At 40.3% G+C, this 16,283-nt stretch overlaps 1 protein-coding gene across 1 annotated transcript in view; it reads right to left on the bottom strand.

The window, feature by feature from the left end:
* LOC132551937 (tolloid-like protein 1) overlaps nucleotides 1-16,283 on the bottom strand; it is a 57,018-nt gene that overhangs the window by 28,380 nt on the left and 12,355 nt on the right. The window contains exons 2-4 of the mRNA XM_060216078.1: nucleotides 10,374-10,659; nucleotides 5,965-6,176; nucleotides 1,380-1,500 (exon numbers count right to left, since the gene is read on the bottom strand). Of these exons, the coding sequence (XP_060072061.1) occupies nucleotides 1,380-1,500; nucleotides 5,965-6,176; nucleotides 10,374-10,659 (619 nt within the window). The remainder of the gene's footprint in view (nucleotides 1-1,379; nucleotides 1,501-5,964; nucleotides 6,177-10,373; nucleotides 10,660-16,283) is intronic.

The following is a 16,283-nucleotide window of genomic DNA, read 5'->3' as shown; positions in this document are numbered from 1 at the left end:
AACCGAAGTGACTCTGTACAAGAATTTTAGTTAGGTGACATATAACCGAAGTGGCTCTGTACTACAGTGGTAGTTAGGTGACATATAACCGAAGTGGCTCTGTACTACAGTGGTAGTTACGTGACATATAACCGAAGTGGCTCTGTACAAGAGTTTTAGTTAGGTGACATATAACCGAAGTGGCTCTGTACTACAGGTGTAGTTAGGTGACATATAACCGAAGTGGCTCTGTACTACAGTGGTAGTTAGGTGACATATAACCGAAGTGGCTCTGTACTACAGTGGTAGTTAGGTGACATATAACCGAAGTGGCTCTGTACAAGAGTTTTAGTTAGGTGACATATAACCGAAGTGGCTCTGTAATACAATGGTAGTTAAGTGACATATAACCGAAGTGGCTCTGTACAAGAGTTGTAGTTAGGTGATATATAACCGAAGTGGCTCTGTACTACAGTGGTAGTTAGGTGACATATAACCGAAGTGGCTCTGTAATACAGTGGTAGTTAGTTGACATATAACCGAAGTGGCTCTGTACAAGAGTTGTAGTTAGGTGACATATAACCGAAGTGGCTCTGTACTACAGTGGTAGTTAGGTGACATATAACCGAAGTGGCTCTGTACAAGATTTGTAGTTAGGTGACATATAACCGAAGTGTCTCTGTACAGAGTCGTAGTTAGGTGACAAATAACCTAAGCCATAGTTGCTGGTTTGAAAATGATGTCTTCAATCATTAAGGTATAGTATACGAGCGTAACATTTTCAGTGACCTTGGTGTTTTCAGCAGTTACGTTGGATTCCTATGGAGGCCATTTGTCATATACACAAAGCAATAAATCTCAGGAATCATCGTGGTCGACCATACGCATTATGACGCAGTGTTTGTTGTTAATTTACGAGATTCTGGATCCACTAGGACACATAGAAATGGTGTGGTACCAACGGTTTACATATACCAGCTTTATCGCGGGCCTTCCACCTACGTCTTACACACCCTGACGCCAACCTTACTGCCGGAACGAAATATTTATACTATGACTAAAAGGTATTGGCTATTTTATAAGAGCAATGTATTATATGAATAGAGACTACATATGGTCGGTGTCTCCAATTAAAAGCAATTAACTCCTATTAAAGACACTGGTCTCGCGTTCTATCTTTCTTGTATCAACAGTTTATTGTAGCCAATACTTGTCAAAATATTCATGTTTTATATCAATATATATTGGTGAAAAACACTGACAACAAAGTCATAATTTAAACTAAAACAATCCCTTCCCCATAAAACTGATAGTTCCCTACGTGTGACCTTACCCACGCGGTCTCTCAGTAAACACGATGTAGTTACCGTGTTCTGATAGTTCCCTAAGTGTGACCTTACCCACACGGTCTCTCAGTAAACACGATGTAGTTACTGTGTTCTGGTTGTTTCTCCACGAAGGACACGCACGTGTAGTTCTCCCAGTGTCGCATGGCCAGCTTAAACAGTGCTTTGTGTTGTCCTGAAACAATGTATAATGAAAAAGTAAGGGAACATGTGCCTTCAATAACTGCAATATATATATTTTAACATTGAAATACACCATACACTTTAGTGTTTTACACAGAATCTACCAGCCTGGTTTCTTAAGGGAAATCTTGTATCGGATTCTGTCTGTCCTAAATCAATTTAGACATTGGAAACATCTCTGTAAGATGAAATATGATTGGTATATTATCTCGTATGATTTAGATAACAAACAACTACTAACGAAGCTTCGCATCAACATGCAGGATTTGGTAAAGGTTGGTGACGATATTAACACTGTATCGATCACCGGTCGGAGTCCAGTATTATCTCACTGTATTTACGGTGATTATGTTGTGGTCATTTTACTTTGTTGGTTAAAATCTTTTTGTCTGGCAAGTCCTAAAAAGATACGATAATGGAGGATGTTGCAGACGGCGTCATTTACGCAGACCCGTAGGGCGTTACACGTCTCAGCTCACCAAGATTAGCAAGTCTGTATTTCAAAAGCAGCACTTCTTGTTGCTTTCTCTGACAGATCATGAATGTTTACTCGAATATTACAACTAGAAAACGTGATTGTCATTATTGTCACGTAAGCAGCACAACACTAGATATGATACTGAATGTTTGATGTGCGGTAACAATGTAGATCAATATTCTACAACTTCACATAACACAATATCTCTCTATATCTCCATCAAATAGTCGTATTCATAAAATTAAATATTCATCGTTCTTCCTTAATTAAAATTTTGAGTGTAAAAATGTATTCACGATACTAATAATCAATAGTGTACTTTATAAGCGAATCTGTAAAATATTTCAAATCGTTTAGGAAGTCCATTGACAGAAATTCGCCTTGCCTGTGTGGTAATGAGAAAAATATCTAATGACAACAGGAGGTTGCAGCGTCATTTCTGCTTGTAACTGTACAATAGATACACAAAAAATTAATACCAACCCTGGCACGTTGCTATAGAGACAAATTAGGAATTAATACCAAAGAATGAACATTGTTATAGAGACAAATAAGATATTAATACCAACCAATGTATATTGTTATAGAGGCAAATAAGGAATTGATTTACGCTGAAACTATGTAACCAAAACTATCCTACATACCATTGATACAGCATCACTTCCTACATACCATTGATACAGCATTCTACATACCATTGATACAGCATCACATCCTACATACCATTGATACACCATCACTTCCTACATACCATTGATACAGCATTCTACATACCATTGATACAGCATCACATCCTACATACCATTAATACAGCATCACTTCCTACATACCATTGATACAGCATTCTACATACCATTGATACAGCATCACTTCCTACATACCATTGATACAGCATCACTTCCTACATACCATTGATACAGCATCCTACATACCATTGATACAGCATTCTACATACCATTGATACAGCATCCTACATACCATTGATACAGCATCAAATCCTACATACCATTGATACAGCATCCTACATACCATTGATACAACATCCTACATACCATTGATACAGCATACTACATACCATTGATACAGCATCCTTCATACCATTAATACAGCATCACATCCTACATACCATTGATACAGCATCAAATCCTACATACCATTGATACAGCATCCTACATACCATTGATACAACATCCTACATACCATTGATACACCATACTACATACCATTGATACAACATCCTACATACCATTGATACAGCATCACATCCTACATACCATTGATACAGCATCACATCCTACATACCACTGATACAGCATCCTACATACCATTGGTACAGCATCCTACATACCATTGATACAGCATCACATCCTACATACCATTGATACAACACCCTACATACCATTGATACAACATCCTACATACCATTGATACAGCATCCTACTTACCATTGATACAGCATCCTACATACCATTGATACAGCATCACATCCTACATACCATTGATACAGCATCCTTCTTACCATTGATACAGCATCAAATCCTACATACCATTGATACAGCATCCTACATACCATTGATACAACATCCTACATACCATTGATACAGCATACTACATACCATTGATACAGCATCCTTCATACCATTAATACAGCATCACATCCTACATACCATTGATACAGCATCAAATCCTACATACCATTGATACAGCATCCTACATACCATTGATACAACATCCTACATACCATTGATACACCATACTACATACCATTGATACAACATCCTACATACCATTGATACAGCATCACATCCTACATACCATTGATACAGCATCACATCCTACATACCACTGATACAGCATCCTACATACCATTGGTACAGCATCCTACATACCATTGATACAGCATCACATCCTACATACCATTGATACAACACCCTACATACCATTGATACAACATCCTACATACCATTGATACAGCATCCTACTTACCATTGATACAGCATCCTACATACCATTGATACAGCATCACATCCTACATACCATTGATACAGCATCCTTCTTACCATTGATACAGCATCCTACATACCATTGATACAGCATCACATCCTACATACCATTGATACAGCATCCTACATACCATTGATACAGCATCCTACATACCATTGATACAGGTGGTTACCATCTGTTTATACTAACTGTATTTTGTTGTGTTGTTATGATTAACACTAGTATTGCATTTTGGTCAGTTTGTGATATTTACTGCATGTCCCAAACTCTGTATACATTTAGCATTGGAAGAACGCATTACAGTGGCATATATACTTCATAAACTTGAAAGAAAATTGTGTAAAAAACACATTATTGAGTAACATCTTTCAGCCCAACATTAAAATTAGATACAGAAGAGCCAGATAATGCTAGTGAACAGCATCTTACAGTTGTTTCGTTCTTCTAAGTCTCGTCAGTGATACTTAAGGCCTACATTGTTGAAAAGGCAACTGAGGAAGATCAAAATTGGTCCGAGTAACAAAGTATTATTATGCGAAATAGCTTTATTAGTGTAACCTCACGACAGCGTCAGAACACTGTTTCTCTGTCTTCTCGTTATCAGTTTCTACCAAAATTACCAATCATTCATCACAAAACAACAATACGTGGTTGTAATCTAAACATGTTTTGTTTGACTTTGGTTTGGCGAACCGGGACTACTTTTTTGAACAAGAAAGTTCCGCGCCGTGTGCAGATATTTTTTATAATTATTATTGTACGTTTGAAATAGTTTCCCTCTCTGTTTTCTGTAGGACCGACCTGTGGTGGCACACTTGAAAAAATATCAGCAAAACGGACTTCACTGCTTCCTCTTGATACAAAAAAAATCCAATATGGCAGGAAAGGCGCTTCACGAACAGAAATAAAATCGTGGTTGATATAAATTTAGAAATGACTGATGGGTAGGCGTGGATTAGGATTTATTTATGTTTAATTGTTAAATATATCAATAGGTGAGACACATCAGGTACACGTACATATGCAAATGGTGTGGAACTGTCGCGTATGAAATATGACCTTCAGAACCATCGTTCAATATCTAACACGCCTATGATCGCTATTTGGTCATAACTACGCGAGTTTTCCGTTTATTTTTCAATCCGTAATGTAAGTCAACAATTTTTACCAAACTGCAGAAAATGTGCGTTCCTATCGCACTGTTGTGCGCTGAATACTCAGCACAGTGTGTGAGTGCGGCCGATGTATGCACGATGTGAGCACGCTGAATGCACGATGTGAGCACGATTTTTTTTTTGGTGCGTGGCGCGTTACCTCAACTGTAATTCAGTTTTGATAGAGATGTAAATCAGTTTGTTGTTTTGAAGACACTAAATCACTTGTGTCAATTGTAATAAATTGTAATAATATTTCCGTATAATTGTGAAACTGCTCGTTCTGCATATCAATTAATAGCATCATTTCATTAAAACCCATCTGATATACACCTTGGTACAGGACAGGCTAATTCATCTTTGGAATAGCTCTTGCTGCAGAAACAAGACACACGAACTCGCAGTTTCTTTCATTCGTTAGTTTCATTAGTTATTTTTCAAAAATTCAAATTGAGCCGACAGCAGAGGTATGTCCTATAATCACAATGAAATCCGTTTTTCTGTTTAAAAGTGACAAAACTTGTGTTTTTGTTTTTTGTTACTTTTGAAGAATAACTAGCACGTTAGCGTTAACAAAATGCCATATACAGTAACTACTGGTTGTATAGCTGCTATATGTGAACAATTTTCTGTCCAAAACGTTTCATTCAGTTGTCGCCATTGACGGTGTTCATCAAACTTTCTTCATTTTTAACAATTTTAATGAGTCCAAAATGTACACACAGATAATATAATTGACTGGCTATATTGTATGGAACGTTTAATATAATGAGTATACATGAGTGTATGGTATAGACATCCAACAGATTCTGATACTCACCACTAAAATTGGCCTCGATCTCGTACGGGATGACACCATAGTCCCAGAGACGCTCTGGACGAGCAGTGGCGGCACGTCTCTCTCGCCTGTTTGTCAAACTCTCTGGTGATGTTTCTAACCTTCTCTTGATTTTCCGTTGGATTTTCCTTCTGTATCTCTGTTCTTTCCTCTTCTTCTTTTCTGCTTTTCTTAGTGATTTGCATTTTTTATCGCTGTCAGGATAAACAAAACATGTATTGTTGTTAGGTTTCGAATGAGTAAGAAACGTTAGAGAAATATTTTAGGAAATCTGAAATAAGATGGATAGCAACCAAGACAAAAAGCCAGTATGAAAACACATGGGGAGTGGGGCAACTCCTCTTTTTGTCATGATTTCCTGGTCACGGGGAGGTTTCATGAAAACATTGACGGAAAAGCCATGAATTGGTCGAGAGGAATAGGCTTCACCGTTTATGTATTAAATATTCACAATCGTGATTATGCCAGGGTAGCTATGACCGATACATGGGGTCTACATGTATCTAAAGTTAAAGCCCGATAGCCAAAAACAGAAAGATAAAGTTTCATTCTCTCCTTCCGTACACAAGGGGATTGATATAACTGATCTACCTCCATTAGGGCCCCTTTCTCTTTAAGGAATGTCACACCCTTGGCATTCGTTTATCACTCATCCAATGCATCTAATCCAAAGAATTTAAATGTGATATGTATGTTCATTTGTCTTTATTTATTTATTTGGCCCAAGCACAGAGCTACCGAGGGTGAGAGCCAACAATCTCACACTGATAAAACTACCCCAGTAACCCTAGTACATGTATAACTACCCCAGTAACCCTAGTACATGTATAACTACCCCAGTAACCCTAGTACATGTATAACTACCCCAGTAACCCTAGTACATGTACAACTACCCCAGTAACCCTACTACATGTATAACTACCCCAGTAACCCTAGTATACGTATACCTACCCCAGTAACCCTAGTACATGTATAACTACCCCAGTAACCCTAGTACATGTATAACTACCCCAGTAACCCTAGTACACGTATAACTACCCCAGTAACCCTAGTACATGTATAACTACCCCAGTAACCCTACTACATGTATAACTACCCCAGTAACCCTAGTATACGTATACCTACCCCAGTAACCCTAGTACATGTATAACTACCCCAGTAACCCTAGTACATGTATAACTACCCCAGTAACCCTAGTACACGTATAACTATCCCTGTAACCCTAGTACACGTATAACTACCCCAGTAACCCTAGTACGCGTATAACAACCCCAGTAACCCTAGTACATGTATAACTACCCCAGTAACCCTAGTATATGTATAACTACCCCAGTAACCCTAGTACATGTATAACTACCCCAGTAACCCTAGTACATGTATAACTACCCCAGTAACCCTAGTACACGTATAACTACCCCAGTAACCCTAGTACACGTATAACTACCCCAGTAACCCTAGTACACGTATAACTACCCCAGTAACCCTAGTACACGTATAACTACCCCAGTAACCTTATTACGCGTATAACTACCCCAGTAACCCTAGTACGTGTATAACTACCCCAGTAACCCTAGTATATGTATAACTACCCCAGTAACCCTAGTACATGTATAACTACCCCAGTAACCCTAGTACATGTATAACTACCCCAGTAACCCTAGTACATGTATAACTACCCCAGTAACCCTAGTACACGTATAACTACCCCAGTAACCCTAGTATATGTATAACTACCCCAGTAACCCTAGTACACGTATAACTACCCCAGTAACCCTAGTATACGTATAGCTACCCCATTAACCCTAGTACATGTATAACTACCACAGTAACCCTAGTATATGTATAACTACCACAGTAACCCTAGTACATGTAAAACTACCCCAGTAACCTTATTACACGTATAACTACCCCAGTAACCCTAGTACATGTATAACTACCCCAGTAACCCTAGTACATGTATAACTACCCCAGTAACCCTAGTACACGTATAACTACCCCAGTAACCCTAGTACATGTATAACTACCCCAGTAACCCTAGTACACGTATAACTACCCCAGTAACCCTAGTACATGTATAACTACCCCAGTAACCCTAGTATATGTATAACTACCCCTGTAACCCTAGTATATGTATAACTACCCCAGTAACCCTAGTACATGTATAACTACCACAGTAACCCTAGTATATGTATAACTACCCCAGTAACCCTAGTACACGTATAACTACCCCAGTAACCCTAGTACATGTATAACTACCCCAGTAACCCTAGTACACGTATAACTACCCCAGTAACCCTAGTATATGTATAACTACCACAATAACCCTAGTACATGTATAACTACCCCAGTAACCTTATTACGCGTATAACTACCCCAGTAACCCTAGTACACGTATAACTACCCCAGTAACCCTAGTACATGTATAGCTACCCCAATTAACCCCATTACACATATAGCTCGTTAACCCTTCCTTTACTAATCCGAGTAAAAATTACCCACTTTCTCTTGTCCTTGGGATGGTCGAGTTGCGCAGTGGTAACGCACTCGCCTTTCACCTAGCCGTCCAGGGTTCGATTTCCGGAACAGACGTGAAAAGAGTGTTGACCACACGGGTTTTACCGGGTACCGGTAATCATAGCGTAATGATCTCACTCTTCCCAGTCCTTTTTATCATAGTATAATTACCCCACTACCCTGGTATATACTACCCACAACTCCTTGCCCTAAACATACCCATCCTTCTCCTACTTACCTTACTTATATATGTACATAAACATGTTATGATTCCCCTGAAGTGATATTGGGCTAAACACGTGTTTCTAGTGAAGCTCTTCATCAGTTAACGTATGTCATATATATCATTAATTTGTTTCTCAAATTACTGCTCCCTCCCCCTCCCCACTCCCTTCCCCTTTCCCACAACCAGCAGCACATCAGTGACAGGAGACCTCTCAACTCGTCATCATTTCCGAACTCCCTCACGTTCTTTACGGGTTGTTACAGAACAGTTATATATGCTGTACACGAATTTGACTTTATTAGCAAGTCAGAACAGGGTATCTAATGTTTCTTTAAGACAAAATCCAGAATTACCACGGTCCAACTATCTAAGCTTACGCAACACATCTGGGGCATATCAATGAGCAGGAAAAGAGGAATAAACCCGAATTACCCCTAACTCAACATCAGTAGTGCATGTATGACAAGCGATAAGTACGCACGTGTGTTTCGTCTAATTCGTAACCTGTGATGTACTACTGTCGAACCTGTATCTAAATACTGATGTAATACAAAACTCGACCCAGTTTCACAAGTTCTGAACAGTGATAAAATCTTATTCCAACCTCTTGAGTCCGGGGTTGTGATTAACTGCAGAACTCATCCTAGCTTCCTTAGTCTCTCCCGGTTTTTGATTGGCTATATATGTCCTCCCCAACCCACAGCTTCCCCATAGTTTGTGTTTGGCTATACATGTCCTCCCCAACCCACAGCTTCCCCATAGTTTGTGTTTGGCTATACATGTCCTCCCCAACCCACAACTTCCCCATAGTTTGTGTTTGGCTATACATGTCCTCCCCAACCCACAGCTTCCCCATAGTTTGTGTTTGGCTATACATGTCCTCCCAAACCCACAACTTCCCCATAGTTTGTGTTTGGCTATACATGTCCTCCCAAACCCACAACTTCCCCATAGTTTGTGTTTGGCTATACATGTCCTCCCAAACCCACAACTTCCCCATAGTTTGTGTTGGGATATACATGTCCTCCCCAACCCACAACTTCCCGTGCCATAGTTTGTGACTGGTTAAATGTGTCCTTCCCCACCCACAACTTCCCCGTGACATAGTTTGTGACTGGCTGAACATGTCCTTCCCAACCTACAATTTCCTGTGTCCTAGTTTGTGATTGGCTAAACATGTCCTCTCCCACCCACAACTCCCTGTGCCATAGTTTGTGACTGGTTAAATGTGTCCTCCCCCACCCACAACTTCCCCGTGACATAGTTTGTGACTGGCTGAACATGTCGTTCCACACCTACAATTTCCTGTGTCCTAGTTTGTGACTGGCTGAACATGTCCTTCCCCACCTACAATTTCCTGTGTCCTAGTTTGTGATTAGCTAAACATTTCCTCCCACACCTACATCTTCCTGTATCCTAGTTTGTGATTGGCTAAACATTTCCTCCCACACCTACATCTTCCTGTATCCTAGTTTGTGATTGGCTAAACATTTCCTTCCCCACCCACACCTTCCTGTGCTATGGTTTGTGATTGGCTAAGCATGTCCTCCTCTATATAATTCACCCTCATCTTCTCCAAAACCTCATCCCCACCCCCATCTTGGATATAAAACTTCCTATGTCTTAGTTTGTGGTTGGCTATCATACTCACCCTTTGGCACACTTTCTAAGCGGTGTCTTCTTCTTCTTGTTTTTCTTCTGTTTTCTCGGCTTTCTTTGCTTTTTATGTCTTTTAGATTTTCTCCCACTTAATTTGTCCTGTTTATTGATATTTTTTTCTAGTGTAGTATGAGGACCTGTTTTGTGAATGGTTGACGCCCTAGGGTCATCAATCTGAAGTCCATATAAATCCCGCGTGTCCCCCTCTTCACGATTAGAGTGTGCTTTGGCGTAAGCTATATCTTCATCTGCTAAGGCTATATCTCCTATAAATGCCGCTGAAACACACAGAAATACATAGTAGTTAACACGACAAACCAACAAACTGTGGGCATTTAAAGTGTAAAAAAGTGCGGTATATATTTTAACCGACACATGTACGGACAAAACTACTCATAAACGAACAATAGTATCAATACATGTGTTATACTATAATATGGATTATGTCAAAGCCATGCGCAGCAAGGGTAGTATCGGGTAATTTAAAGTAGTAAACAAATACTTGCGAGAATATTTAGTCAACCTAAAGTTTAAGGAAGTTTTACTTCTAACTAGTTCCTGGTGTTTATCTATTTTATTTTTACGGGCAATCTCAGCGTGTTTTCCGGGTAAGTATTCTTGGTCACCCATACTCTTATTATTTGCACACGGTTGCAATCGCCTGGGCGACCGAGACTATCTGTTGCTATGTCGGTTATATTGCTATCCACCACTGGCTTCCACTTCCGTGACAAAACTTTATGACTGACATTATGGAGGATTCTTTCACTTTTTTCTTCGCACGTGTTATCTTTAGGGCCCCGCTCGCTATAAACATTACGAATGATATCCACGGAACGTGCATCATTGACAACGTTATGCAATCGCCAAGCAATGAGATTATTCCAAAGACATGACGAACTGTCCATAGGTATACTGTAATAACATTGTTTTGATATATAATTCTGAAATCGTCTAGATTTTCACTACAAGATATCTATCTCACATCAAACGAAACTGCTTTCGTTATTTGAATTGTCAAAATTGAGAGTTTAAATTAAGAGTTTTTAAACACGATGCCCCGTGGAAAACCACACCGAAAGTTAAAAACAGAGAATGTTTACATAGGATTGATGAATAGAAACTATTTTCACCAACGTAATCTGCGATCTTAATAACCTGAACAGATTTTTATCTAAACTACTTGGTAAACTTAAACTGATTCAGAAAGACATCGGCAATAAATTTTGGATATTAAAAAAAACGAAAGCTAAATTCGACAAAATATCCGAGACATTCGGAAAGGTTACGGCAAACATCGACATTAGATCACGGACATCCAGACATGTTACCGCAAACATCGACACCAGATCACGGATATCGAGACTAGTTACGGCAGACATCGACACTAGATTACGGATATCGAGACAGGTTACGGCAGACATCGACACTAGATTACGGATATCGAGACAGGTTACGGCAGACATCGACACTAGATTACGGATATCGAGACAGGTTACGGCAGACATCGACACTAGATTACGGATATCGAGACAGGTTACGGCGGAGACATCGACACTAGATTACGGATATCGAGACAGGTTACGGCAGACATCGACACTAGATTACGGATATCGAGACGGTTACGGCAGACACGGATATCGAGACAGGTGGATTACGGATATCGAGACAGGTTACGGCAGACATCGACACTGGATTACGGATATCGAGACTAGTTACGGCAGACATCGACACTGGATTACGGATATCGAGACAGGTTACGGCAGACATCGACACTAGATTACGGATATCGAGACAGGTTACGGCAGACATCGACACTAGATTACGGATATCGAGACAGGTTAAGGCAGACATCGACACTAGATTACGGATATCGAGACAGGTTAAGGCAGACATCGACACTAGATTACGGATATCGAGACAGGTTACGGCAGACATCGACACTAGATTACGGATATCGAGACAGGTTAAGGCAGACATCGACACTAGATTACGGATATCGAGACAGATTATTGTTATACATCAACAATCAAGAGATTACCAATTATAATGGTATTGGGAGTCTGGACTTGCGGTCGGATTATGGGACGTCTAGCTGATATAAGTTACTATCAGTAAAATTAGGGTGTGAAATTATAGCTCGGGTACAACTGATTAGCGGATGGGCGTATTGAAACCTGATCGTTATGTGAAATAATGGAGGGTTAGGGCAGGAGTTATGATCCGACAAATATACAGTCAGTTGTGACGTCACTAATGGAATTGGTGAAATGCCAATCAAATCTGTCCTGACTGTCTCGGGTGAGAACGGTTAACAAGCCTAACAAGCGAGTCCACCAAACGCCCTCCGCTAATTACAAGGAGGCAGGGACAGTCTCAATCTCCGTAGACAAAGCGTAACACGGTACAATGGTCGTAGTCGTTTACAAAATGTCTCCGTCTGTATATAATATCCCTACTTTACGTCATATAATGGGCAAACAACAGTATCCAAAAGTACACGGAGGTAGTAAACGATAAAGAACACAGTAATATCAGCATGCGGAGAGTTCAACACTCCATGTACAACGTTTACCGAAATGTGTCCTCTCTCTCTCATTGTCAAAATTGCATGTGTTTATCTGTAACAGGTGACAGGAATAAACCACGCATTTGACAAGAAACCAAATATTTGTAATAAAATCACTTCACATCTTGGATTTCCAACTGCACGTTTAATGTACACATGGATATCACATGGTTAATTGAATGTACATAATTAACACCACTTAACGGGGATACCTGTACCCGTCTCTATACACGGAGATATTCTAATACAAACACGTCATGTCTGTCGATACTTAGTAATACAGAGATCCTATATCAACGAAGTTCAACGGGATTGATTGTTTAATCAAAACTTAACGAATACCATATTACCATGAGTACTATGAGGTACAGATAGTCACTATCATCACATGGGGATTAACTGCTATTCACTATCACATGGGGATTAACTGCTACTCACTATCACATGGGGATTACCTGCTACTCACTATCACATGGGGATTAACTGCTACTCACTATCACATGGGGATTAACTGCTACTCACTATCACATGGGGATTAACTGCTACTCACTATCACATGGGGATTAACTGCTACTCACTATCACATGGGGATTACATGATACTCACTATCACATGGGGATTAACTGATACTCACTATCACATGGGGATTAACTGCTACTCACTATCACATGGGGATTACCTGATACTCACTATCACATGGGGATTAACTGCTACTCACTATCACATGGGGATTACCTGATACTCACTATCACATGGGGATTAACTGGTACTCACTATCACATGGGGATTAACTGATACTCACTATCACATGGGAATTAACTGATACTCACTTTCACATGGGGATTAACTGATACTCACTTTCACAAGGGGATTACCTGATACTCACTATCACATGGGGATTAACTGCTACTCACTATCACATGGGGATTAACTGCTACTCACTATCACATGGGGATTAACTGATACTCACTATCACATGGGGATTAACTGATACTCACTATCACATGGGGATTACCTGATACTCACTATCACATGGGGATTAACTGGTACTCACTATCACATGGGGATTACATGATACTCACTATCACATGGGGATTACCTGATACTCACTATCACATGGGGATTACCTGATACTCACTATCACATGGGGATTACATGATACTCACTATCACATGGGGATTAACTGATACTCACTATCACATGGGGATTAACTGATACTAATTATCACATGGGGATTACCTGATACTCACTATCACATGGGGATTAACTGATACTCACTATCACATGGGGATTAACTGATACTCACTCTCATATGGGGATTAACTGATACTAATTATCACATGGGGATTACCTGATACTCACTATCACATGGGGATTAACTGATACTCACTATCACATGGGGATTAACTGATATTCACAATCACATTGGGATTAACCGATACTCACTATCATATGTGGATTATTTGATACTCACTATTATAAAACCACGCACTTCGTACTTTACTGGGTCATATAGCGATTCCCTGGTGACCAGGATCACACGGAGATTAACTTTAGTGTTCAAGGCCATGTGGGAATTACCTTTAGTGTTCAAGGCCATCCGGGGATTACCTAGAATGTTCAAGGCCATGTGGGGATTACCTTTAGTGTTCAAGCCATCTGGGGATTACCTCTAGTGCTCAAGTTGGGATTGCCTAGACTGTTCAAAGCCATGTCGGACCACGTGGGGATTGCAGGTGAATACATACACTTAGATATTCCATTCAGTTTACACGGCCACCTGGGGTTAACCCAATGTACACGACCACGTGGGGTGAACCTAGTGTACACGACCACGTGGGGTTAACCTAATGTACACGACCACGTGGGGTTAACCTAATGTACACGATCACGTCGGGTGAACCTAGTGTACACGACCACGTGGGGTTAACCTAGTGTACACGACCACGTGGGGTTAACCTAATGTACACGACCACGTGGGGTTAACTTAATGTACACGACCACGTGGGGATTGCAGGTGAACACGTACACTTAGATATTCCATACAGTTTACACGACCACGTGGGGTTAACCTAATGTACACGATCACGTGGGGTGAACCTAGTGTACACGACCACGTGGGGTTAACCTCATGTACACGATCACGTCGGGTGAACCTAGTGTACACGACCACGTGGGGTTAACCTAGTGTACACGACCACGTGGGGTTAACCTAATGTACACGACCACGTGGGGTGGGTTAACCTAGTATACACGACCACGTGGGGTTAACCTAGTGTACACGACCACGTGGGGTTAACCTAGTGTACACGACCACGTGGGGTTAACCTAGCGTACACGACCACGTGGGGTTAACCTAGTGTACACGACCACGTGGGGTTAACCTAGTGTACACGACCACGTGGGGATTACAGGTGAACACGTACACTTAGATATTCCATACAGTTTACACAAATGGTGAACAGGAAGCACTTTGGTATTCGTTAAGTAAAAGTGGGAATTTTGGATCTAGATTACACAATCAATTCCATTGAACTCCATTGAGGAAATAAGGTCAACATACTAATACCCAAATCAGGTCTTCTATATCATTACGAGTGTGTGGGTTCGAACACATTGTGTTAGTGGCATTGTCACTAGGCTATCGAACTGTCCTACCCATGGGGGATTGCGTTAGAGGTAGGGTATTGACTGTCTTGTGGGAGACATGCGAAATTTGTATAGTAAACCTACCATTCATTGATCTGTATTGAATGAAATTGTCTTTCTCACGGTGTAATATAGTTTTGTACCTCGCTATTATTAAACTTCATATAAGTTTGCGGCCGGTGGGGTAGAAAGAGTAAGTCTGCACCACCAGCAGGGGACATCGACTAACAACCCCGACTAAAGGGGACGCTTTATCAATTCATACACATGTAATTTGTTAGAACATTGTTCATTATAAACTTCAAACTCGTCCCGGTGAGAAAAGTCCGGATGAAATGAAAGTGATATCTCGAGCAATAGGGTTCCGTACTAGATATAGACCTGCTGACACCAGGCAACTCTCTGACCTCGCTCTAGGTTTATACAAAGGGGCGGTGCGAACGTATTTTGTGTGTTTCATTAGGTAGGCAACATTTGTAGGTTCCGTTTTCTCAACAATGCATTGATTTTTTTAATTATTCATTAATTCTGTCTTCACGGTATATCAACCATATTTCCAACACATTATTTTGTCCTATTTTATCTTTATCGCATGCCACAGGAAAAGATAGATGTTGCCTTTAATGTGTGCGTAGCCAGAACGCTTCATTCAACATGAGACATACGTGATCAGGTTTTAAGCCC

The sequence above is a fragment of the Ylistrum balloti genome, unplaced genomic scaffold (genome assembly GCF_031769215.1).
Source record: "Ylistrum balloti isolate Yb309-2 unplaced genomic scaffold, AGI_CSIRO_Ybal_v1 Utg370226, whole genome shotgun sequence".
Lineage (NCBI taxonomy): Eukaryota > Metazoa > Mollusca > Bivalvia > Pectinida > Pectinidae > Ylistrum > Ylistrum balloti.
Note: the sequence above shows the minus strand (reverse complement) of the source record. Positions and strands in the feature narration are given on the sequence as shown.